The sequence below is a fragment of the Odocoileus virginianus genome, chromosome 6 (assembly GCF_023699985.2).
Source record: "Odocoileus virginianus isolate 20LAN1187 ecotype Illinois chromosome 6, Ovbor_1.2, whole genome shotgun sequence".
In the NCBI taxonomy this organism is placed as follows: Eukaryota; Metazoa; Chordata; class Mammalia; order Artiodactyla; family Cervidae; genus Odocoileus; species Odocoileus virginianus.
This window is the reverse complement of record NC_069679.1, coordinates 25361494-25386438: the sequence shown is the minus strand read 5'-3', so window position 1 is coordinate 25386438 and position 24945 is coordinate 25361494. Positions and strand designations below refer to the sequence as shown.

General features: G+C 41.4%; 1 protein-coding gene across 4 annotated transcripts in view; it reads right to left on the bottom strand.

The window, feature by feature from the left end:
- Positions 1-24945, bottom strand: part of EIF2AK4 (eukaryotic translation initiation factor 2 alpha kinase 4) — a 100858-nt gene that overhangs the window by 12465 nt on the left and 63448 nt on the right. For 3 of the 4 annotated variants that reach the window (XM_070468992.1, XM_070468994.1, XM_020872373.2), the window contains 12 exons: positions 22173-22409; positions 20252-20327; positions 19593-19714; positions 16083-16132; positions 14984-15152; positions 13622-13738; positions 11840-11905; positions 8049-8219; positions 7505-7639; positions 4392-4499; positions 3699-3827; positions 2082-2168 (listed from right to left, as the gene is read on the bottom strand). In XM_070468992.1, coding sequence (XP_070325093.1) covers positions 2082-2168; positions 3699-3827; positions 4392-4499; positions 7505-7639; positions 8049-8219; positions 11840-11905; positions 13622-13738; positions 14984-15152; positions 16083-16132; positions 19593-19714; positions 20252-20327; positions 22173-22409 — 1467 coding nt within the window. The remainder of the gene's footprint in view (positions 1-2081; positions 2169-3698; positions 3828-4391; positions 4500-7504; positions 7640-8048; positions 8220-11839; positions 11906-13621; positions 13739-14983; positions 15153-16082; positions 16133-19592; positions 19715-20251; positions 20328-22172; positions 22410-24945) is intronic. The other variant, XM_070468993.1, reaches the window with a different exon arrangement.

Sequence of the window (24945 nt, the reverse complement as noted above, 5' to 3'; positions counted from 1 at the left end):
AAAAGGGACAGAAAAATATTTGAGGAAATAATATCTGAATAATTTCCAATTTTATGAAAACTGTAAGCCTACAGTTCAAAGAAGCTCTATGAATACCAACCATTAGAACACAGAGCACGACACCAAGGCACGTCATATTCAAGCTGCAGAAAACTAGTGACAGAAGAAAATCTTAAAAAAGGTGCCAGAAGATAAAAAGGTAAATCACAGAGGATCAAAGCAGACTTTTAAACAGAAACTATCAGATCAGAAGACAATAAATCAAGACAATGTTCAAAGTGCAAAAGGAAAAACATAAATCATGAATCATATATCCAGCAAAAATCTCTCAAAAACAAAGGTGAAGTGAAGACTTTCTCAGACTAGTAACAGTTGAGAGAATTCATCACTTGCAGACCTGCACTAATCAGAGATAATAAGAAATTCTTCAGGCAGAAGGAAAATAAAATCAGAATGCTATGTGGCTGAACACAAAGGAATAAGCAGTTCCAGGAATGGTTAAATATATGGGTAAACATAAAGGATGTGCATGCATGCTCAGTTGTGTCTGACTCTTTGTGACCTATGAACTGTAGCCTGCCAGGTTCCTTGGTCCATGAATTTTCCAGGCAAGAGTACTGGGGTGAGCTGCTATTTCCTCCTCCAGGGAATCTTCCTGACCCAGGGATTGAACCCACATCTCCTGCATTGCAGGTGAATTTTTTTTTACTGCTTAGCTATAGAGGAAGCCCTATAAAGGACATTCCCTCTTTATTTCAAAAACCCCTATAAAAGGTAATTGATTAATTAAAACCAAAATACAATGTATTATGAAGTTAGTAACATATTTAGAAAACAAATTGGCAGCAATAGCACAAAGGATGGTGGGGGAAATGCAAGTATTTGGTTGTAAGGTTCTTATACTACATGTGAAGCCATATAGTAGTTTTTGAAGGCAGAATGTGAAAGTTGTATACTACAAACCCGAGAGAAGTCACTAAAATATACCACTAAAAATAAGAGTTATAGTCAGTAAACTAGTGATAGAGATAAAATGGAATAAAAATTATTTGATCTAAAAACAAAGCATGAAAAGAGAAAAAAAAATGGGAGAAAAAAGAACAGATGGAACAAACAAAACAAATAATAAAATGGTAGATTTAAGCCCAACCATTTCAATAACTGCATAACATATCAATTATTTAACCATTTCAATAAAAGGCAGGGACTGTCAAAGAATGGATAAGGAAAGCAAACCTCAACTTAGTGACTGTCTCTAAATCCAAATTTAGTAGAATGAAGAAAAAAAAGGAAATAAGTAAAACAGAACACAATTGAACAAAAAATAGAGAAAAATCAATGACATAAAAAGCTGGTTTTCTATAGACAAAATTGATAAACCTCTAGCTAGGGTGATCAGGAAAAAAAATCGGGGGGAAAGATATAAATTACCATATCAGGAATGAAAGGGACTATCACTACAGATAGTAAAGGTCCCAGTGTTTTTACTGGTGAATTTTAGCAAATATTTAAGAATGAAATAATACCAATTCTACAACATTATCCAGAGAACAGAGGATTCAACTCATTTACAAAACTGAAATCACTCTGCTATCAAAACCAGACAAAGATATTAAAAGGAAAAAACAAAGGGAAAATATATTGATTTTTCTCCCTTTAAAAAAAGAAATAAAGGTTATGAGGTAATCTATTTATGAACTTTTTTGGTTAAATACAACATAGTAAAATTGGTTAAGAAGTTAACCAGAGATATGTCTGCCAGGAGATATTAGCTATAGTTATTATTTTTATTTCCTTAGATGGAGAAAGGGAACAAGGGGGAAAAAGGTAGAGAAAAAAACCTAGTCATAGCTTTTTAATTTTTTTTCTAAGTTCAAAGAAAAGTGTTCAGATTCAGATTCTCTCTTCTTTATTTCATACACTTTCTCCAAAACACAGGCCTAGCAATTCAAAAGGAGAATGAAATAATGGGTTTCCCAGGCCCAAGGCTAGGACCTCAGTGGGAAGGTTGGGCATTCCATGGTTAATACAGTTTGGGAAATCTAACTGTTGAATTGTGAGAGGTTTCCTCTGGTCTTTACCTTGACATGGCTTCCTTCTTTATCCGAGACCAGGGCCACATAGGTGATTTCATGATGTCTGCAGTACTCCTGTAATTCCTCTTGGGACTGAAACAAATAAACACAAAGCACTTGGAAAAGCTTCGAGTAGTTAAGGAGAATGAAAACACTATGTTCAGTGTGTTCTCAAAGTGAGTAACTAAACATGTTGATCCAATGGTGTATATAAATAAATATTAAGCAAGAAGAGTATAGGATTCAAAGGAGGAATAAGATTTCTTTTGTTTTCTGTGTTTTCACTATTGTTCTAAGGGGCCATATCACTCAGTGTGGTCAGGACATAGTAAGAGGTTTTCAAAAACTTCATATGTTGATTGTTGCTAAATATTCACACACACACACACACACACACACACACACAGAAAAGGCCTTCGGGGAAAACAAGGGCAACAAAAGAAACAGTAGAAGGCGAAAAGCAGAACTGAAGCATAAAGCAAAGAAGTATCAGAGCAGAGAAGCCTGCAGGGGACACCCCTGTGCTGGGCTGAAGTCACCATTACTGAGCTTATAATTTTACTTTAAGACAGAACACTGCTCTAACAATTTCTGAAACAAGTAAATGGAAGAGGATACTGCTCTGTTAAAGGATTATAATTTATTGCTCAGCATACTTCTGACATGAATTTTTATATAATACACACAGAAATGGACAGCAGCAGCTCCTGGCAGGTGATGTGGCATAAACAGGTGAGAGGGTCGGGTTCTGTTTCCCTGGGCGTCTCTTCATGCTCTGGGGCCCCCTGAGTGAGGGTGAATGTGTGCACACCTTGGAGGACCGGCTGGGATTGCAGCCCCTTCTGATCTGCTTGTAGAGAAGTCAGTCATCTGAAGGCCCCCCATCTAAAGGGGAGGCCGGGTGCTCAGTGGTGCCATTCTTCTCATCTCCACACCCAGAGCAGGTGTTAGGCCAGTTGTGAGAGGCCTGAGGATACAGAGCTAAAAACACGAGACACAGAATGCCTCTGGGAAGTGTGCTGGGCTGGATAGTGGCCCTGCAAAGATGTCCACATCCTCACCCCTGGGAATCTGTGACTATGGTATCTTATATGGTAAAAGGGATTTTGCGGATTGATTAAAGATCTTGAGATGGGGAGATTATCCTGGGTTATCAGGATGGGCCCAGTATAATCACAACGGTCCTGGTAAAAAGGGACGGGAGGGTCAATTAGCGATGGAAGGACAGAAACAAAGTGCAGAGGAAAGAAGATGCTACCCTACTGAGTCTGAAGACAGAGGAAAAAGCCACAAGCAGGCATGCAGGAGGCTTCTACGCACTGGAAAAGGCAAGGAAGTGGGTTCTCCTAAAGCCTTCAGAAGGAACCAGCCTTACCAGACACCATGATTTTAGCCCAGTGAAACTGATTTCAGGCTTCTGAATTCCAGAAGTGTAAGATAGTAAATAAGTGTTGTTTTAAACCATTTAGTTTGGTAATTTGTTACTCCAAAAGTCAGAAACTCCTACAGGAAGCAAATGAAATCATAGAGACAGTTTGGCAGAAACTAAAGCCATAGACGCCGATTTGCTGTTGAAGCCATGACTAGGCACCCTCCACTCACAAGTGCTTTTTGTCTCCTTACCTGTGACCAGTCATACATGATTTCTGCTGTGATTCCAGCTGACCAGAGTTTCTGGGTTAGGTTGATGGCCCTGGACATGGACATCTGACCAACACTTACAACCAGAAGGTCACAAGAGCTTACTGTAACCTGGATCAGAAACATTGATTACATTTAGAGGAGGGAGATTCCGGGCATGTATGTGAGACCATGGAGGCAGCACTCATGAAAACAGGCATCTTAAAATCACATACGGCAACATAAATGCACAAGTCTTTGCTTCAAAATGACATGGTAAAAAAAATGACACAGAAAATTTTTATATTAGTCTTTTAAGATAAAAGACTTGAAATTATTTCTAAGTTATTAGGAAGATATTCTTTTTCTCTGGGAAAACTAATCTTGCCTGAAACACAGAGGAAAAAACCATTTCTTTGTATAATTATGACCAGAGGGCTTTGATATGAGTCTGTTAACAAGTGTAATCTCTCATATTTACATAGCATATTACAGATAAGAAGAGTCAGGCTACCAGACTAAGGTCCCCCAGCTAGAAAGCAGAGGCTAAGTATCGACACCAAGATTTAGGTTTGTCCCTCACAGCAAAGACAGTCTCCCTAAACCTCAGTCTATAGCCCACATCTGGGGCTCCATGTGAATGACCGCAAAGGAGAGCCATCTCAGAGCATGCTGGAAAGCAGAGCTAGTACTTACAGGCTCTTCCATGTTGAGGACAGCTGTGGTTATCTTGTCTATGGCTATGCTGACCCCGATGGCAGTAGGAACTGGCCCCAGAGCCTGTGGTCCTCTAAACTGGGGAATCTGTGGAGACACAGACAGCTCTGGTTATGAAATGGAGAAGAAAGTGTGATGATAGGAAAAGCGATGATTTGGGGGCATGCACTCTAATAGCAACTTATCAAAGGGTTCAACAAAATAAAGTGTGTAAGAGTGTGTGCGTGTGTGTGTAGCAAGAGAGAGAAGCAAGCATACTTGCAAATTCAGGAAATGTTAATGCTGCACCGAGCCCTGCACTGTTCAATTTGGCAGCTGCTAGCCACATGGGGCTTGAGCATGTGAAATGTCTAATCCAGACTGATGTTTGCTGTATATGTAAAACACACTGGCTGCAAAGACTCAGAATGGAAAAGAATGTAAAATAGCTTCTTAATAATTTTTAGATATTCAATTACATGTTGAAATAGTATTTGGGTATACTGGGTTAAACAAATGCTAACTATAAAGACTTAGAAAAAATGTAAATAGCTCCTTAATAATTAAAAAAAAATTGATTACATGTTTGCATATTATTTTAGATATACTGGGTTAAATAAAATACATTATTAAAATTAATGCCACCTTTTTCTTTTTACTTACTTTATGTTACTAGATAATTTAAAGTGGCATACATAGGTTCTGGACCAAGATGGGTAGATACACTTCTCCCAGTTCCTCTAAGTACAGCTAAAACCCCTGGACACTAAAGATAAAACAAACATAAGACGACTCTGAGAGTGGAGAGAAGATGGCAGGGACCATGGGATCCGAGGAACCACATGTGGTGAGTTCCCTGGGTTTGGTTTTTGCCTCTTATACCCAGGACTGAGTGCTGCAGAAACTGTCATCCCAGAAATGCCAAGAACAAACAAAAAAGCCCCAAGGAAAATCTGATCTCTCTGGTCAAAAAAATCAAACAGTGGCAACCCAGCAAGAGAGATAATCTGTAGACAATACTAGCCCCGGTCGACCAAACGTCTCAAAAGAAGCACAGACACTCCCACTCATGATGGCTGAGTGGGGTCAAGACATTCCCCCTCACCCAGAGAGGCCCCACCAAGTCCCAGGGAGTGGTATCTGAGAACACTGGGGGGAGCCGGGACTTTCTATCTGTCTGGGAGTAATGCTTCCCCCAATGGTGTCCGTGGAGACCAGGAGCCCCAACTTCCACCCCACCCAAGTGGTAACAACGTGCCCCTCCCCTCCTGGGTGGTGCCAGAGGACACTGAATGGACGCTGAAACTTTCACTACTTTCCGGCAGTAACAAGGCTACCTGCCAACTCCCCAGCCCCCCACCCCTCCACTATACTACCAGTGGAGGCCTGTGGGAAGCAGTAACAAGGCACCCCTCCCACCCTGGGGATGTAGAAGGAGGCCGAGTAAGGAACCTGATCTTCACCCCCAACTGACAGCAGGAAAGTGGAACCCCCTGCCCGCTCCACCCCGCCTCCACTATGCAGTATCAGAGGAGGCCTAAACCGGAAGGTCTAGGTAAGTTCTAGAGTCTAGTCACGCAAGACTCAAAATGTCCAGGATACAACTGAAAATCAGGCATCATAACAAGAGCCAGGATCTCAAAGTGAATGAGAAAAGGCAAACCGACAGACACCAACAAAAATGCTACAACAGGAATCATAAATGGGCTTCAAACAAATTAAAAAAGGTAAAGTCTCAGCAAAGAAGTGGGAGACAAAAAACTCACTGGATGGGCCCAACAGCATAAATGGAGGTAACAGGAAAAACAATCAGAGAAACTGAAGATAAAATCACTGTAAACAGCAGAGAAACGAGACTGTAAAGAAAGATGTCCCAGAACCACAGAAGCATAACAGAAGATGTAACATTTGTGTTATCAGAGTTCTAGAAAGAGAGAAAAAAGAAAGTAAAGCTGAAAAAATTGTGGAAAAAATAATGCCTCATACTATGCTGGATAGTGGTCAAAGTTCCAGCTTCCCATTCAGCCTCCTCCCGAACACCCCAGAGGGGAGGAGGGTCTTGTTCCTGCTTGGGTGGGGGTGGGAGTCAGGGATCCTGGCCTCCACTGACTCTGCTGGTGTGGGGCGCACTACCCCAAGGCAGATATGGAAGCCCTGGCTCCCCACTGAACCCGCTCTGAGGCCTGCTGGTGCCTGATAGGAGACTCATTAGCAAAAGACAAACCTACAGATTCAAGAAGCTGGGAAAAATCAAATAACAGGACAAATGCAAAGAAAGTCCTGCCAAGATACATAACTGAACTTCAAACTAAAAACAAACAAACAAAAAAATCTTAAAAGCATCAACAGTCATCTTTCCCATAGCGGAAAAATAATTCAAATAACCCAGATTTCTCATCAGAATCCGGAAGTTTTGGGTAAATACAGTAAACTTCCTTCTTTTCTTGAGTTTTTCAGAGTTTGACACTGGACGCAAAGAGCACAACACCGTGTGACGTGGCCTCAGTGTGCGACAATCACACACAGGGGATGGGGCCGAGGACATGAGGAGTTAAGGCTCTGTTAGTAGATCCCACTGCATCTCAACCGTGGTGACAATTACAGGAGTCTACACATGATAAAACGGCCCAGAGTTCGACACACACACTGTATGTGGAGGTCCGTGTCCTGGGTTTGGTGTTCTATTACAGTTATACCAGCTTCAACCACTGAAAGAAACTGGGTAAAAAGTACATAAGACCTCTCTGTACTATCTGGGCAATAGCCTGTCAACCTATTAGCTATTTACACAAAAGTTAAAAATAGTACAAATGCATTTCATAAGACATATCTATTCCTAGTTGAAATATATATAGGTGTTCAATAATACCAGTGATTCAATTTTTCTGTAGTTTCAAACGATTTCTTCCCTGGTAGTCCAGTGGCTAAGATGCAAAGCTCCCAAGGCACAGGGTCTGAGTTCGATCCCTGGTTTGGGAACTAGAGTCCCTATGCCACAGCTAACAGTTTGCATGCCACAACGAAGATCAAAGCTCCTGCGTGTGGCAGCTAAGACCTGGTGCAGCCAAATAAGTAAATATTAAAATGACAAGCTGAGGAAGAAATGCCCTCACCAGCAGGTCATATCTACCACCAGCTGCAAGGATTTCAGATATAGCCCTCTGCCTCCGTCTGATGAACGCCACAAACTGGAAGATGATTCCGCTGTGCTGCTGCACCTTGTAAACCAAGCCCAAATTGATCAGGACCTGTCAAGGGAAATGCCACATGGATGTGTCAAGGGCTTGAAATGTAAACAGTGCACAATGCTGAAGACCCCATTTTCCATCATGAGCATCAGAACAATCTATTTAGTATAAACAAAATATTCAGTAAGATTTGGTACATGGTCTGTTGGACTACAGCCCACCAAGAAAGAGGAGCTCTGTTCTCTTCAAGAATAACCACCTCTCTTGAGGCCGACATAGTAAGAATTATTGCACAATAGGAATTGTGATGCTCGCAAAGAAATTCTGATACAAGCCAAAATTATTACTAGGTATCAAATGTTCCAAAATGTAGAAAGCAGCATTCTTCTGGAAAAATAAAACCCATTTCCTCCTTGCACTATTATTAATGCTACAAACTGGCGCTGTCAGAATCAAACAATTGCCAAACCTGTAACTTTATGCCAAGTTTCTTTAACAGTCCAACAACCTCCTCCAGATCTTTTAAGCCGTACTTCACCAACTGGGCGACACCTGTTTTTTGTTTTATTAATGAATTTATGGTTGGGGTTAGATCTTGTAGCTCTCCCTTCTGCTCGATAAATTTGTAGAGTCGACACAGCTGGAAAGCAAGGAGGCACAGTTAGCTTCCAAAATCCATGGCAGCAAAGGCTTACTTTGCTGCATGTTTCCTATACACAAGGGGAAGTGGCAGAGCTTTTGCACCTCCAAGAGGGTGGATTTTGTGGTCAAGGCTAATTTTAGTCCCCACTAAGGATTACTGTTTTCCAACAACTCTAAGGCACCTTGCAGAAGTGCTCCAGGTCCCTACTCACAGTTCATTTTTAGTCCCACACACAGTGAATGCTGACCCCAGCAGGGCAGACCCTGACACTAGCAAAGCCTCCATTATATATATTTTCAGGCCAGTATTGTTCCTCTTTGCCTTCCTCATGCTCGTGAATTTCCATGACTACAGGCACGTCAATGAGGGACAGGAAGGCAAAGTCTAACACTACACTGAGTTAGACAGGACAGGAATTCCCTGTCCTCCCTTGAATAATTCCAACTTGTAGCTTTGAGATGCATTTTGGATGCCACCTCCTACAGGCAGCCCCCACTGCCTTCTCTTCTGGCTCAGACCTTATGCCAGATCCCAGCTCTCAGCACCTGTACTCGCGGTCTCCGCCAGGAGGGGGCAGCAGCTAACAGTGATCTATCTGTGGACTGGGCACAGGCCCTGGCCCAGTGCGCCTTGAAGAGGAAATAACTATGATCATAAAACCAGAAAAAAAGACTCCAGGGGCCAAAGTGGAAACTAAGAAACAAAACTATAGCTACTTTGAGACTATAGGCAGATAGAACCTGGTTCATCTATAAACAGGCATTCGGAATTGAAGAGCTGAATGAAGACTTATGAATGAAGCTTAAGGTAGTTTCATAATCATAAATCACTTGTATTTTTAAAAAAATCTCAAAGTGTTACTAATTTCTTTAGTTTCTTAAAGATAACATTTTAAAATTTTATGTCTTCGATTTTATTTTCTTAATAAAAAAATCTTTTAAACATTATCAGTTCAGTTCAGTCGCTTAGTCGTGTCTGACTCTTTGCGACCCCATGAACTGCAGCACGCCAGGCCTCCCTGTCCATCACCAACTCCCAGAGTTTACTCAAACTCATGCCCAGCGACTCGGAGATGGCATCCAGCCATCTCATCCTCTGTCGTCCCCTTCTCCTCCTGCCCCCAATCCCTCCCAGCATCAGGGTCTTTTCCAATGAGTCTTTAAACATTATACTACCCCATTAATTGGAGAAGGAAATGGCAACCCACTCCAGTGTTCTTTCCTGGAGAATCCCATGGACAGAGGAGCCTGGCAGGCCCCAGTCCATGGGGTCGCACGAGTCAGACACGACTAAGTGACTAAACCACCACCACCACCCCATTAATAAACTGCCAGAAGCATCAGAGTTTACACCCCCAGATTCTGGTCCTCAATCTATCACCAACTAACTCCATGTAACCTGGGATAAGTCATGCATCTCTTTGGGCTTTAGGTGCCTCATCTGTAAAATATGAACACTGGGCCAGATATTTGAAACTTTCCTGCAGCATTTCTACTCCCTCTTCTAACACTCTTAGGGTTCCCTTTAAAAATAATGAGAGTACTAAATGCCTATGCGTGCTAAGTCAGTTGTGTCTGACTTTTTGAAACCCTTTAGCCCATCAGGCTCCTCTGTCCATGAGAATTCTTTAGGTAAGAATACTGGAGTGGGTGACCATGCCCTCCTCCAGGGGATCTTCCTGACCTAGGGATTGAACCCACATCTCTTATGTCTCCTGTGTTGGCAGGTGGGTTCTTTACTACTGAGCCACCTGGAAAGCCCACCAATGCCTATATTAGATACTAATTTTTCCATTTTGAACTAATCAGACACACAACTTTGAATTAACGCTTAATATCAAATGACTGGGCTTCCCAGGTGGTGCTAGCAGTAAAGAATTTGCCTGCCAATGAAGGGACGTAAGAGATGCAGGTTTGATCCCTGGGTTGGGAATATCTCCTGAAGGAAGGCATGGCAACCCACTCCAGTACTCTTGCCTGGAAAATCCCATGGACAGAGGAGCCTGGTGGGCTAGGGTCCATGGGGTTGTGGAGTCAGACACTTCTGAAGCGACTGAGCATATACACAAATCAAATGACTAATGGATAGAAATTTAGCAAAAAGCAAAGAAGCTGACATTTTAGCAACCAATGTGGCTATCTTCTGCAAGCGTGAAGTATTTTGAAATGTGGTATTAGTTCAGAGAACCTTTTGGGCTTGAACCATTTTAAGGAGTCACTGAACTGGGCGGTTTCTTGGACAGATTCTTTGTGTCTTTAATACACAGGACTATTTCTGCACATGGCTATGTGCTCTGTACATATCTAGGGTATTGCATAAAAAACTGTCCTTTGTACTAGAATATTATTCCATTGAGTCACTTTATAATTATTAGTATCTCCTATAATAGTTAACATTTAAAATGTAATCTGGTTTAATTTCCAGAGTTCCTAGTGCTATGTATCTGGTTTACTTTCCCAACCTGCAAACTATTAATATTTGAGTGAGTTCTTTAAACTGTGACGCCCAGTGAAAGTTGTGAGCTGAGGGTAGACACATACTGGACGGATCCCCTCATGGCTTTTAAAGGCCAGTATGAAAGAAGAAGTTGAAAGCACGCTGTGGACTCTTCCACTGACATCTCTTTACGTCCTGAACACTGTGCCTGACACACGGTAGGTGTCCTAGAATCTAAATAACTCTGCCTGGCCTGCATATGATCATATTTTATTTTATCCCATAGGTGAATTTTGCTCATCACCAAAGGGTTCCCAGGTTGGCTCAGTGGTAAAGAATCTGCCTGCCAAGCAGGAGACACGGGTTCTATCCCTGGGTGGGACGATCCCCTGGAAAAGGAAATGGCAACCCACTTCAGTATTCTTGCCTGGGAAACCCATGGACAGAGGAGCCTGGTGGGACACAGTCCATGGGGTTGCAGGAGACTTAGTGGCTAAATGACAAGAGGATTACGTAATTGAGTGTCAGACCAGGTCTAGAAGGGATCTGGGAAAGTTAGAAAAAAAAATCTTCTCTTAAACTTCTCTTGAATAAATATTAAGGAAAATGTAAGAAATCCCTGTTGTCTTTTGCTTTTCAGGGACTCAGTTAAGTGTCGGTGACTGGTAAAGATCTGGGCCCAACCTGATGCTCAAAAAGAGAACTGACAAACCTATTTACTGTGAGATTTCCTCACTGCCAGTGCGATTTTAGGAGTAGGTAATGCCCCAGAAAAGCCAGAGCTATAATGCAGCTCTGAGGTGCTGGAAGACCAGGAGGTGGGGGAGGCCCGTGAGGTGGAGCTCTGGGCCGCAAACGATCCTGCAGAATCTACTTCAGCAGAGGCCAAGCAGTGTGAGGTACGCTCGGCAGGAGGCTCCACCGAGCACAGCCTTGGCAAGGAGTGTGAAGAGAAGGACATGGTGTCAGGAAAACAGCATGGGGACGCATTCTTTGATCATCATGGCCCTGATTTCTCTTCCGCTAATTCCAGACGTTGCCATGGCACCTATTAACACTTGAGGGAAAAGCTGTCTGAGGTGGCGGGAAGCGCTGCTGCCTGACTGCAGTAAGAATTTGGCATTTTCTGGAATTACAGCATTACAGAGAGAGCCGTAATCACACCATTGAAAGATACTTACACTATTTGACGACAAGGATAGATTACAAAATTTAGCTTCCACTTCTCTCCTCGTCAGCTTTTCTGTCTAATGGAGAAGAAGAAGGTAACAATGAGAGTCACCACATTTGGCTGTGAACAAGATACAGTTTCCACGCTAATTCTGATGGGTGTATCCTTCATTTTGGACAAACCGCTCCTCAACATGAAAGACGGATTAACTGATTAAAAGACTTTTTTTCCCTCCACAATTCACATAAGCTATAACTAACATGGTTTTAAAATGTGGGAAACATTGAAAGCAAGAGAAGGGGGCAAAGAGGATGAGATAGTTGGATGGCATCACTGACTCAATGGATATGAGTTTGAGCAAACTCTGGGAGATAGTGAAGGACAGGGAAGGCTGGTGTGGTGTAGTCCATGGGGTTGCAAAGAGTTCGACACGCCTGAGCGACTGGACAACAATTCCTGACATAAAAGAATTAAGAAGGGGAGAGCTGTACTTGCTGACTGGTGAGGTGACCCAGAGGCAGAGAGGCCTACCCAGGGGTGCTTATGCTAGAGTCGACTGACCATATCCCCTAATGAAAGCCACGTGTGGACAGGCTCTGAGTGCCACCCCATGCTGCCAGGCAGCCAACAGGATATGAACAAAAGTGATGGGAAGCTCTCTGCACCATCCCTGGGCTTTCTGCCAGCCTCTCGCTGACACTCTGTTCTGTCTGTCCCTGCCAACAGCAGCAGCACTTTGGGAGGAGAAAAGAAACATGAAGAAGCAAACACTAAAGTTAGGACCCTTGATGTGTCCCTGGCAGATGAAATAAAAGCTAGTAGAGCTATTTAGTGTACAAAAAACAGTCAACCATTATGAACTTCCCCAGCTTATCCTGTCTTAATCGTAGGCTGTCTGGCATGGCTAGTGACTGTGTCTTCTTGATGTTCTTATTTATTATAAAAATAATATTTAACATGAAAAGAAATTAGAAAAGATAAGGAAGGATTCACCTCCACCCCAGCACCGTAATATTTAAGATCTTCACTGTCTCCCCTTCAGGCTTTGCACAAATACCAGAGAGTAATAAATACAACGATGTGGCTAAATTCAGAAGGGCAACGGGAGGTGATGCTGCCCCAGTTTCACATAATGAGGTGATAAATGAGGCCCCAAGAGAAGTCTAAACCAGTTTCCCCCAGTCTATAAATGACTTCACTGATAAGCTCAGACAGGCTGGAAGTATTAAGGGCAGGACATAAGTCTTTTACTATCAAAACTAATACTCCCTTTCTTGGCTTCTCTAAAGGACAATAACAGTGCTTGTGAGATTAACTTAGGCAAGTTACTCTCCATAAAGGGTTTAGAACAATGCTTGGCACATATATTCTGAGCACAGTGCATGCTTAGTAAAGGCTGACTATTTTTAAACTTATTACAGGCAAGTATCAGGACCAATTACTTAGTGACTTTTTTGCCTTAAGAAGCAAGTGAGTGAAGAAGTTTATTATCTTATAAATTAAATAAGATAATTCAATCTTCAGAAGTTACCCTTGCAAACACACCATGAAGGTCACTAGCAGCACAAGGCTTAGCACAGAATAAAAGCTCCACCAATATTTGTCAACTATGGATAGAAAAACAAAACCAAAACTGCTGGTAGAATTAAAGCCAACTGGTTCTTTTACCTTAGAGCAATGAGGGGAAGGAGATAAAATTCCCAATTCAGTTTTATGGTTACATCACTAAGAAAATTCTCATCAGCTATTATTATTATCCTTCAATATCAACTCAAAGGAATTAAAGGCTTACCACAGCATCATACAAAATAACATAGACTTGGCTGAGTTTATCTTCTGGGATCCCACAGTGTAAGAGTATTGCTTTCAGTAACATGGTATGGTTCAAGTAAATACTGTAATTTCTTTCCTAGGATAGAGAAATTATTATTTTCATTATAAAAGCAACACAGGCACCTGATGAAATCTAGAATCTTATCCCCAGTTTACCAACCTGACACAATGGAAGAAATTAATTTTAGCACATTGCCTTCTAGTTTACTTTTTCATACACATTCTTCTTACATTGTTGTGGTCAGAGTATAATATATTAATAATTTCATCTTTATCGTACACATCAGAAATACTTTCACCTCCAGCTACGTTCAAAAGCCTGAGCAAGGTGACATAGATTTCGAACAGGGAGAAGACCTGGTTCAATACTGACTGACCCATAAGGCTAGCTGGTGGAGTATAAGCACTCACAGGGTGGTGAGCTGTGTGCTGAGCCAGGCACAGTGGGCTGCAGACAGTGCGCCCTGAAAGAGTATGCTCTGCCTGGAGGAAACAGCTGGCCACTAACATGTGGGTTCTCATCTCACGTGCTGTGAGAGCTGAGAAGGAAAGCTGGCTGGCCAATCAGGGAGGCTGCAGGCAGGCTCCCGGGCCCCCACTGCGGCTGGGTAGAGGTCTGTCTGGACAGGGGCGCACGGTGACTGATGGGAGGTCAGTGGGGATGGGGAGGGAAGGCCGAGGAGAGCAACCACTGTGCGCAGAGGAGCCACCACTAGCTGGGGGGTTCCACAGAGACCACACAACGTGAGGCCAGTCGTTAAGAGCCTGGGCGGGCACTTCCCTGGCAGTCCAGTGGTTAAGACTCTGGGCTTCTAATGGTGGAGGCATGGGTTTGATCCCTGGTTGGGGAACTAAGATCCCATATGCCATGCACTGTGGCTAAAAATTTTTAAAATTAAAAACTGTTGCAAATCAACTAAACTTCAATTAAAAAAAAAGAGAGAAAATGCATTCCATGTAATCTAAAGCAATAAAATAATTAGTACATATTTTTAAAAAAAGAGCCTGGGTGTAGGAGGTAGCTAAGGGTTCCCAACATGCTCAAAGTATACTAAGATTCTTAGCTGAATTCCTCAAATTTTGGAAGAATGAATGGAGAAGCTACAGCTTCCCCCCAACCAAAGAAACAAAACCAAAATTCATTCCTCTCTAGGCAGAGCATGAGACCGTCTCAAAGGCTACATCAAACTTTCCCAAGGACTTGAGTAACAACGTGATTCATGGCCAGCACCATCTGAGGAGCTGGTGGTGGTCCCACGGAATCTGGTGAAGGACTCTGTCTAGCAGGATAACCTTGGGATGTTAGGGTATGGGAAGGAACCTGAAGTGCTGGAAACTCCTGGATGATTTCGTAGATGGTGTAGATGACTTCAGCGGTGGGCAGGGAGCTGTTGGTAGTAGAGGTGACAATATCAAATGCACACTCCAGAAGTTCTTTGGGATGAAATCGGTCCAATTTTCGAGGTCTGAACACACGTTCTATGCAATATCTGTGGAGAGAAGCCCAAATTTCTAAGGTCATTGCTTGCTGGAATTACATATGTATAAGAGATTGTTGAATAAAAGAAATAATATGGAAAAATCAATCAATAGTATGATTAAGAGAACGTAAAGATAGATTTGCCCAGAATAATCATGCCTTGTATCTAGGTTTTAATTCCCAGTGTTGCCATTATTAAGCAATGAGGTTTATTTATTTTTAAAAGTCTGAAATAGATATGAAATAACACAGAAAAATAATTTTATCATAAGTGCTTGCTTTCTACATAGTGATACCCACACTTTATGATTAGGAATTATTTACTTGGAATTGAGAATAAAGGCATGTAAAGAGCTTTGACTTTGTTGAGGAGAGGAGCTGCAAAGTCAGGTGCCTTGCTGACAATGACATTGCTCCAATTTATGAAGATCTTGGTGTTTGACCCGTGGTATTTGAATGAAAACCTTTCCCCAGAGGTAAGTGCTTGGAGGTCCTTGGTGTTCAGCACTCCTGTTGGGTTTCCTCCACTTCTCCACAAGCTGTTTTTATTCAGTTACCTGTGCAGGCAGTTTTCACACAGAGACCACTGGCCACTTGTCCTTTCAATTAAATTTTAAAAGGGGCCATCTGTGATCAAGAACAGCCAGATGTTTTTCCAAGCAACCATTTGTGAAAGTAATTAGTCAAGTGGCTTGGGGACATTTAGAAGGCACAGAAAAGACTGGGAGTTTCAGGTTGCTACCCAAATGCAATATTCCTACAAACAGGAGGATGCCAGTCTTGATCATACAAAGGGGTACTGGGGCTGGGCTTTGTGACCATTCTCCAAGCTCAGTACTTTAAACTCCAAATACCTGACTATGTAATGATCACAGTAGATGAAATGCTCTTTTTGGGTTTCTTTGTCACATGCACCAAATGAACCCCCATTTTTTCTTACCGCTTTAAATTCAATATATTATTTCTCGCCACATATCTTGCAAAAGGAACCTGAAAAATAAAGTTTCAAAGGTCGGTATCAAGACGTGACAACCACTACTCCTTTTGTTTTTTTAACCTTTGAGTTGTAAGTCACACACCACAGAGTTCACCTTTTAAAGTTTACAATTCAGTGGTTTTGAGAATGTTCACAAAGCTGTGCACTGCTCGCCACTCACACTCCTTGGAATGTTTCTGAGTTGGTCAGTTAGCAGCCGATCTCACTGCTGGATGTAACACCAACCTTATTCGCTGTGGCATTTCTTGGGTTTTTAGATTTGAGAAAAAAAATCACTTTTAGTGAAATATACTCTACCAAATTTTATTCTGTGCAAGTTATATGATGACTTATGAATTTTTTTTAAGTGTCACATAATACTGCAGTCAAAATGGGTATTACCTCTTACGAATTTCCCGACTTTCCCATAGATCTTACAGAAGAAATTCTTAATAACCACCAGCTAATAATCACCACAGCTTATAAAACCATTACCAGACTGCCTCAAGAGATCTGACATGGTATCACTAACTAATAGGTCAAATTCCCAAAGGGCAATTATTTTTTATTTGGGGGGATTTAATATATTTTCTCACAGAAAGAAAGCTAATGTTTAACAATCTGCATTTTAGTGTCCTAATGTCTAGACAATAAGGAGCCAGTTTTAAGTATAGCTATGTAAATGTTTGCCCTTCTGTACTTTCTCTAACAGAGCCCAAATCTGATATGCTACCTACTCACCTCTCACTCAAAATAATTCCAAACCACCTGACTTACTGCAAAAGAAAAACTAAATCCAAGGGCATAGAAGAAATTTCCTCTTAAACCATAAAAGCAAAACATGTTCTTACAATATGCTGCAAAACATAGATATGAAAAAAAGACAATGTCCTGATTCCAGACCTCCCTCCAGAAAAATACAGTCAAAAGTTCAAGTTTTTGACACTTCAGTCTGGGGATACAAACAAGCTGATATGTGTCATTATTCACACGCATGTGGGAGCACTATATATATCTCAAACATACCAGGTGCATTCAAACACACATCTTTGTGCACCTGCTCAGCTGTTTTTTAAAACTTTTTTCTTTCTCTGTATAGTGAAAATGGAATTGTTCAGTTCAGTTCAGTTCAGTCACTCAGTCATGTCCAACTCTTTGTGACTCCATGAACTGCAGCATGCCAGGCCTTCCTGTCCATCACCAACTCCCGGAGTCTACCCAAACCCATGCCCACCGAGTCGGTGATGCCATCCAGCTATCTCATCCTCTGTCATCCCCTTCTCCTCTTGCCCTCAATCTTTCCCAGCATCAGGGTCTTTTCAAATGAGTCAGCTCTTTGCATCAGGTGGCCAAAGTATTGGAGTTTCAGCTTCAACATCAGTCCTTCCAATGAACACCCAGGACTGATCTCCTTTAGGATGGACTGGTTGGATCTCCTTGCAGTCCAAGGGACTCTCAAGAGTCTTCTCCAACACCACAGTTCAAAAGCATCAATTCTTCAGCACTCAGTTTTCTTTATAGTCCAACTCTCACATGCATACATGACCACTGGAAAAACCATAGCCTTGACTAGATGGACCTTTGTTGACAAAGTAATGTCTCTGCTTTCTAATATGCTGTCTAGGTTGGTCATAACTTTCCTTCCAAAGAGTAAGCGTCTTCTAATTTCATGGCTGCAATCACCACCTGCAGTGATTTTGGAGCCCAGAAAAATAAAGTCAGCCACTGTTTCCCCATCTATTTGCCATGAAGTGATGGGATTGGATACCATGGTCTTAGTTTTCTGAATGGTGAGCTTTAAGCCAACTTTTTCACTCTCCTCTTTCACTTTCATCAAGAGGCTCTTTGGTTCTTCTTCACTTTCTGCCATAAGGAATTGTTAGGTAGTTAGATTAGGAAAAAGGAGTCCAGAATGAAGTGGCTTAAACACAAAGAAGGGAAAAGCCCATGAAAATAGAACAAAGGAAGGTCTGAGGACTGGAGTGAGAATCTCAGGTGAAACAAACAGCCCTCCTGGCTAGCCCAGTTTACATAGGGCAGGCTTAGGGGGAGGAGAAAAAAACATAAAAAGAGGAACCAAAATTGAGCCTTTGGCTTCTCTTTTCTTTGTGTCTTTTGGGTCAGCCCGCCCTCATGCTGTGAGGGTGTATTTTCCTTTCCTTGTCAAATAAAACTGAGTTGTAACACTGAGCTGTAACACTGATCTATCCATCACTTCAAATTTTTGCTGTGGTGAGTCAAAACCAAGGAAATTACACACTCTCCTGACATAAACTGAGCTGTAACACCAAGCTGTAACACTGGTCCATCCATCACTTCAAATTTTTGCTGCAGTGAGACAGAATGAGGAAATCATAACCTCCCCCCAAAGAATCATATTAGAGTTCTTTTGAAATGTACATTTTTTTCCAGCTAATAGGATACCATGGATATTCCTACAGATGAAATATAGATATGGATCTATGTAAATATATATAAAATATGCATTTTGATATTTTACCTCTTTAATATTCCATAGTAAATTATTCAATCATTTTGCTACTGATGAATATGCAGTTTTCAGTTTTTGACCACCATGATAAATTGGCAATGGATGTCTTTTTAATATTTGTATATCAATGTGTTATTTCTTTAAATAAATTCCTCAAAGCGGGATTGCTAGCTCAAAGGGTGTAGTATATGCGTTTACTTTATTAAATATGTTCAGATTATTTTTCAAAAGGTTCAGCAACTTACATTGTCATCAGCAATATATTAAAGTACCTATTTTCCTAAACCCTAGTCATCTGTGGGCATTAAAGATTTTTGCCAGTCTGAGAGGTGAAGTTCGGACACCTTGGCTTTGTGTTTCCTTATTAGTGAGGTTGAGTATCTGTGAGAAGATTATTAGCCCTATGCATCTTCTCTTCAGAGAACTGCCTGGTTACAGCCTTTACTCTCCTCTCTACTCGTAAGTGCTTTCTGTACAAGAGGAATATTAACCTCTTGTCTGTCACATGCATGTACAGTACAGATGGGCTTGCTAGCAGCCAGTACCATGTGAGTGATAACCAGTAAGCGTGCTGATGTCAAAGGGAGCCCTGGGGATAAGAAAGCAAGCTTGAGCAGACTTCAGCACACACTCAGCAGTGACACTTGCTGTTACAAGAATTCAACGGTTCTAGACATTAACGTATGGGAAATGTCTGGGTTGGCCAAGTTAACCTGCTATGATCACCGGGCGGAGCTCAACACTGATGTGCAGACATGGCACCTGCAACGCAGGGGTCAGGCTTCTACATAAGCACTAAGGTGGATGCACACACGGTCAAAGGTATACCATGATGCTCTCACCCTGATAACTCTCTTAACATTATGTTTCCTAGAGGTGACATTAAGAAAATAAGCCTGGGGGGAAGAATGATTGGTGGGGGTATTCCTTTAATATGATACCAGCCCTGGGACCACACTGTCAGCAAAGCCTCCCAGCCTCACCCGCAGGTCGAAAGGCAGCATCACCAGCATCCCGCTGTGGTCCATGAATAAAGCAGCTTCGTTGTGCTCATATATTTGTCTGTTTCGGGGAAGCAGCAGTGGGGTACACAACTGGACAGCTCCTACACCAAATGAGAAAAAATATCTAGTCACTGTTTCTCATGCTTTCCAGACACAAAACAAACACAAACGTGACAGTTAAGAATCTGCCACTGGGACTGCTGAAATTACTTTATCTTCAATTCTCTAAGTTTACTAATGGAAAGCTCATCTAAGGTTAAGTTTGTTAATTTAGTCACATTTCCTTTTTTTTGGCTGCACCACACAGCTTGAGGAATCTTAGTTCCCTGACCAGGGATCGAACCCAGGCCCATGACAGTGAAGGCACTAGGTCCTAATTGCTGGACTGCCGGGAAATTCCCTAGTCGTATTTCTGACTCCACAAACCAACTGTATTTTAGCAACAAGGTTATAATACTCAAATCTGTCTCCCTTTCACAAGCTGAATTATGAAAATAAGCTTAAATGTCATGGGTGTCAAGTGAGTATAAATGAATTGAAAAGTAAAGCATGGCTGCACCCAAGTCCATTAACATGACTTTCTGAAGAGGAAACAAAATGTCTTTTGAGAAGGTCCATGTTTTTAAAAGAGGACATACCGTGTCTTTTGAAGATGCGGATGATGGTTTCACACACGTGCTGCTGTATCTTGGCTGTGCGGATGGAGAAGTTGCCCTAAAACATGACCAATTCAACTGTCATTAAAGCCTGATCAAAGGAATTGCCCAAAATATCTTTCTGTGGGTGGTCATGTGCATTATATTGCTTATTCCCAAGATCACAAAAGAGATCTGAACCCCTTTTGAACATATTCAGGAAAGGAGAAAACTACATGTCTTGCAACATGTCCTATTTTGGGAAGGCTTCCTCAGTTCAAAGTCCAAGCTCTCAGCAACAGTGATGCGTGCCTTTCAGAGACAGCTAGTCCTACACACAACTCTCCAAAAGGACTTTCAGAGATACTGTGGCAGTCAAACATCTAACAGCATCAAACCCCCTCCCACAGACTACAATATTTCATAGTGGGCCTCTTGAAAGCTACATGGCATTTACATATTTTGTAAATAACTTTCTTTTTCATTTTTTCTTATAATACAAGCAGCACTATTTCACTACAGAAAATTTATTAAAGACAGCAGAGAAGCAAAAAACCAACAATTAAAAAGTCAACCACAATCCTGTAGATATCTAATATACCAGTGAAGAAAAACCACTTAGCCCCTGAAATCTATACTGATCTTCCACAAACCTTACCACGACTTTCTCTGCTACTCTTCAAATTCTATTTTAAGCATATGGAAATGTAGAGAGAATATAACAAATATATATTATTAACTCACCCAACTTTCTAAAATTTTAACATTTTGCTATACTGTTTCAGACTGTTTTTGCTTTTAAGAAAGAAAACGTTGAAGTCTCCCAAACCTGCCTGTGCTTCAGAAACCACCTGAAAAGCTTTCAAACTGAGATTCTTTTTGCATATTTATTTATTTGGCTGCAGTGGGTCTTAGTTCCCTAACCAGGGACTGAACCTGGAGCCCCTGCACTGGGGGCATGGAGTCTTAAACACTGACCACCATGGAAGTCCCCGAACAGAGACTCTTATTAAAGTGCCTCATACTCACACTCCAAGTCTCTATACTGGATGTAGGGCCTGAGCTTCTGCATTGTAGGGCCTCACAGGGGACTTTCATGTGCAGCCAGTATTGGGAGCTACTGGCTGTTTGACCTGGATCTGAACTGGTTTTTTCAGCACTGGGCAGCTGGGCCAGGGCTTGGTCTCTAAAAGCACCCCTGCTTACTCTCTTTGGTTAGGGGGTGGATCAGGAACTCCTACAAGTAAGTGATTAAAAGTGTGACTCTTCCTAGAATAATGCACATGCACACATTTTGCATACACAGACCTCAAACTAAGAGCTTATGTAGGACCAGGACCTATGGTATAGCACAGTTTGGAACTATAGTCAATTTCTTGTAATTATTGTTGATCGGTGGCTAAGTTCTGTCTGACTCTTTGTGACCCCATAGACTGTAGCACACCAGGCTCCTTTGTCCTGTGCCATCTCCCGGAGTTTACTCAAATTCATGTCCATTAAGTTGGTGATGCTATTTAACCATCTTATCCTCTGCCATCCCCTTCTCCTTTTACTTTCAATCTTTTCCCAGCATCAGGGTCTTTTCCAGTAAGTCGGCTGTACATATCAGGTGGCCAAAGAACTGGAACTTCAGCTTCAGCAACAGTCCTTCCAGTGAATATTCAGGGTTGATTTCCTTTAGGAAAAAACCTATAATAAAACCTATAATAACCTATAATAAAAAAGAATCTGAAAAAGAATATATATAACTGAATCACTTTGTTGTATACCTGAAACGATTACAGTACTGTAAATCAACTATGCTTCAATTAAAAAAAAAGAGAATTTATGTTGGAGGCATTAAAGGAACCCAGGAAAATTCAGGAATGGGACTCGATCCTTTTGTGGAGCAGGTAAAGCTCTTTCAAGCCATGGCTTACCCCACCTTCAGTATGTCACTGTCGTAGGTGTAGTCGATGGCGGGGGAGATGCGCTGGGCGAAGATCTGGCCCATCATGGTGCGGTAGGCCTTCCCGTCCACGTTGGCCAGGGTGTGGTGCAGCACCTCATGCAGCTCCGATTCCTCCATCTGGGGCGGGGGCAGCAGCTCGCTCTTGAGCAGTTCTGTGGCCGTGGGCCGCTTCGCCGGATCGTGGTTCAACAGCCAGGAGATGACAGATTTCTACAACACAATACTGGGAATGGGATGCGATGGACGGTGCTCAGGAATTCTCCCAGCAAGCTGGTGGTTGGTTCAGGTCCCAAAGGACACACTTCTTCCCCGTAGATGGTGCATTTTACTTGGTATTTCTGAAATTTCTGAATTTGTCATTTCCCCTCAATAGTTCATTATGGTCACAGAATGGTGCAACAAGGTAATATTAATATAATATCTTTCATAAAAGGTAGAGGCCCTTTTTGTACTTCACCGTTACAAAGGACCAAAAAAACCTTCAACAATGGCATAGAAGCAAAAGTTAGGCTTTCTAAATACTGTATCTAAAATACAGCTTTTTGGGTACAGTTCTTAAACCAGACAAGATATAAGAACATAAAACAAGCTATTTTTAGGTGCCTAATTTTAGTAGAAAATATAACGCTTAAGAGCTGCTGGAATTCCTAAATCAGTAGAAAACATCTTGTTTTTATGTTATCTGTATTAATACCATTCCCTTGAATTCTCTTCTGTTACTCCTTTATTAAACCTTCATAGCTACTACCTGATTAAGCAGGGAACTATTTGAAGATACTATAGTTCCCCGCTTAAACCTTTGAAAGGCCCCAGAATGATTCTGTAATTCTCTTGTTTGTAAGGAGTTAGAGGAATATTTGAGATCAGAAAACCTCATCTATATGATGAATCTCATTAAGCACCTTTAATTATATATCTTTAAAACACCCTCCCCCACAATCCTTAATCCTGGTTGAGGCTAGAATAAAAAACACAGGTAATTATTTTTCATATAAAGAAAGGAACCGACATGATATAACTTTATGAATATATATGTTAAACTGGTAAAAATAATATCCTATTCAGCAAAATCAATAGTAATACTTAATTTCTGTATGTGGCAATAACTGTTATACTCAGTCAATAAGCATTTTCTATGCTGCCTTCTTGCAGATAAAAAGCAACAATGTGATATGGGAGGCAGCAGTGGCAGTGGCTGCGGTGGTTAAGTTCATACAGTTTATATAAGATTAAGTTTATATATGGTTTATATATGGTTAAGTTTATCCAGCCCCAGTGCAAATGCTCCAGGGAAATGCTATGATTTGAGTATTTACGTATGACACCCTAAAAAACACAGGGAACAGCTCAGTTCAGATCAATGATAATAGCTAGTAAAAGAAGGAGAAACAGGACTCAATGTATTTTTTAATGTATGCTCAGTCGCTCAGTCATATCCAACTCTTTGCAACCCCATGGACTGTAGCCTACCAGGCTCCTCTGTCCATGGGATTTGGAGTGGGTGGCTGCTTCCTACTCCAGGGGATCTTCTTGATGCAGGAATCAAAACTTGTGTCTTCTACACTGGCAGGCAGTTTCTTTACCACTGAGCCACCTGGGAAGCCACTTTCTAATGGTTCTTCACTAATTCAACATTTGAGGCAGAATGGGTCCCTCAAACCATAAACAAATGTCATATGTTAAATGCTACCAAATTATAGGATATTAGTGCTAATATAAAATAAAGGATATTTAATATCTCTATTTTACAGGGGAGGAAAAGTAGTCTAAATAAGTTAAGTGACTTGTCCATCCAGATACAAAACTAATAGTAAAAAAATAGCAAATTAATGCAATATTCTAGCTAGGTTTCCGTTCTCAACATTAAAATTTAAATAAGGGATTCTGCCTTGATTATAATTGTTAAGAAATCAGTTTAAGGAATAAACTTCTGCATGTCAAGAGTATTAACCATGGAAGGTTCCTCTAAGGCAAACAGCCAGCACTAAGAAGAAATGCACATCAGAAGCACTGTAATAAATTCACTAATAATTATTCCTTCATATTAGCCACATGCTAATAATTTACTATGACATACATATACTACAGGGGCTTCCCAGGTTGTGCTAGTGGTAAATAACCTGACTGCCAATGCAAGAGATGTAAGACATATGGGTTTGATCCCTGGGTCGGGAAGATTCCTTGGAGGGCATGGCAATCCACTCCAGTGTTCTTGCCTGGAAAACCCACAGAGAAGCCTGGCGGGCTACAGTCTATAACATAGGAGAGAGTCAGACACAACTGAAGGCGGGCTACAGTCTATAACATAGGAAAGAGTCAGACACAACTGAAGCCAACTTAGCAGGCATGCATGTGTATACACACACATACACACACACACATTTATAGTATGGAGAAAAAATTATTTTGTTTAAATTACTGTACCATCTGACTATCTGGTCTTCCCCTTTACAATATGAGCTACTTTAACCAACATTAGACAGGACAAAATTACAGTTTTAAAATGTATTTTCTTTTTCTTAAAGTTTCAAGCTTTATCTCAAACAACGAGCTGTTAAGAGTATTCTCTTTCTTCAATAGCTAAGACCAAAGGTCCAAATAGTACTTCAAAAGCATGATGAATCACAAAAAAGAACCCTGGAGTTTGTTAATTTTCTATGCCAGCCCTTGGCATTTTTACAGTGTATTTCAAGTCTAAATACATTATAAGTACTCCATCTTTTGATATTTTCCCCCCACGTTGTTC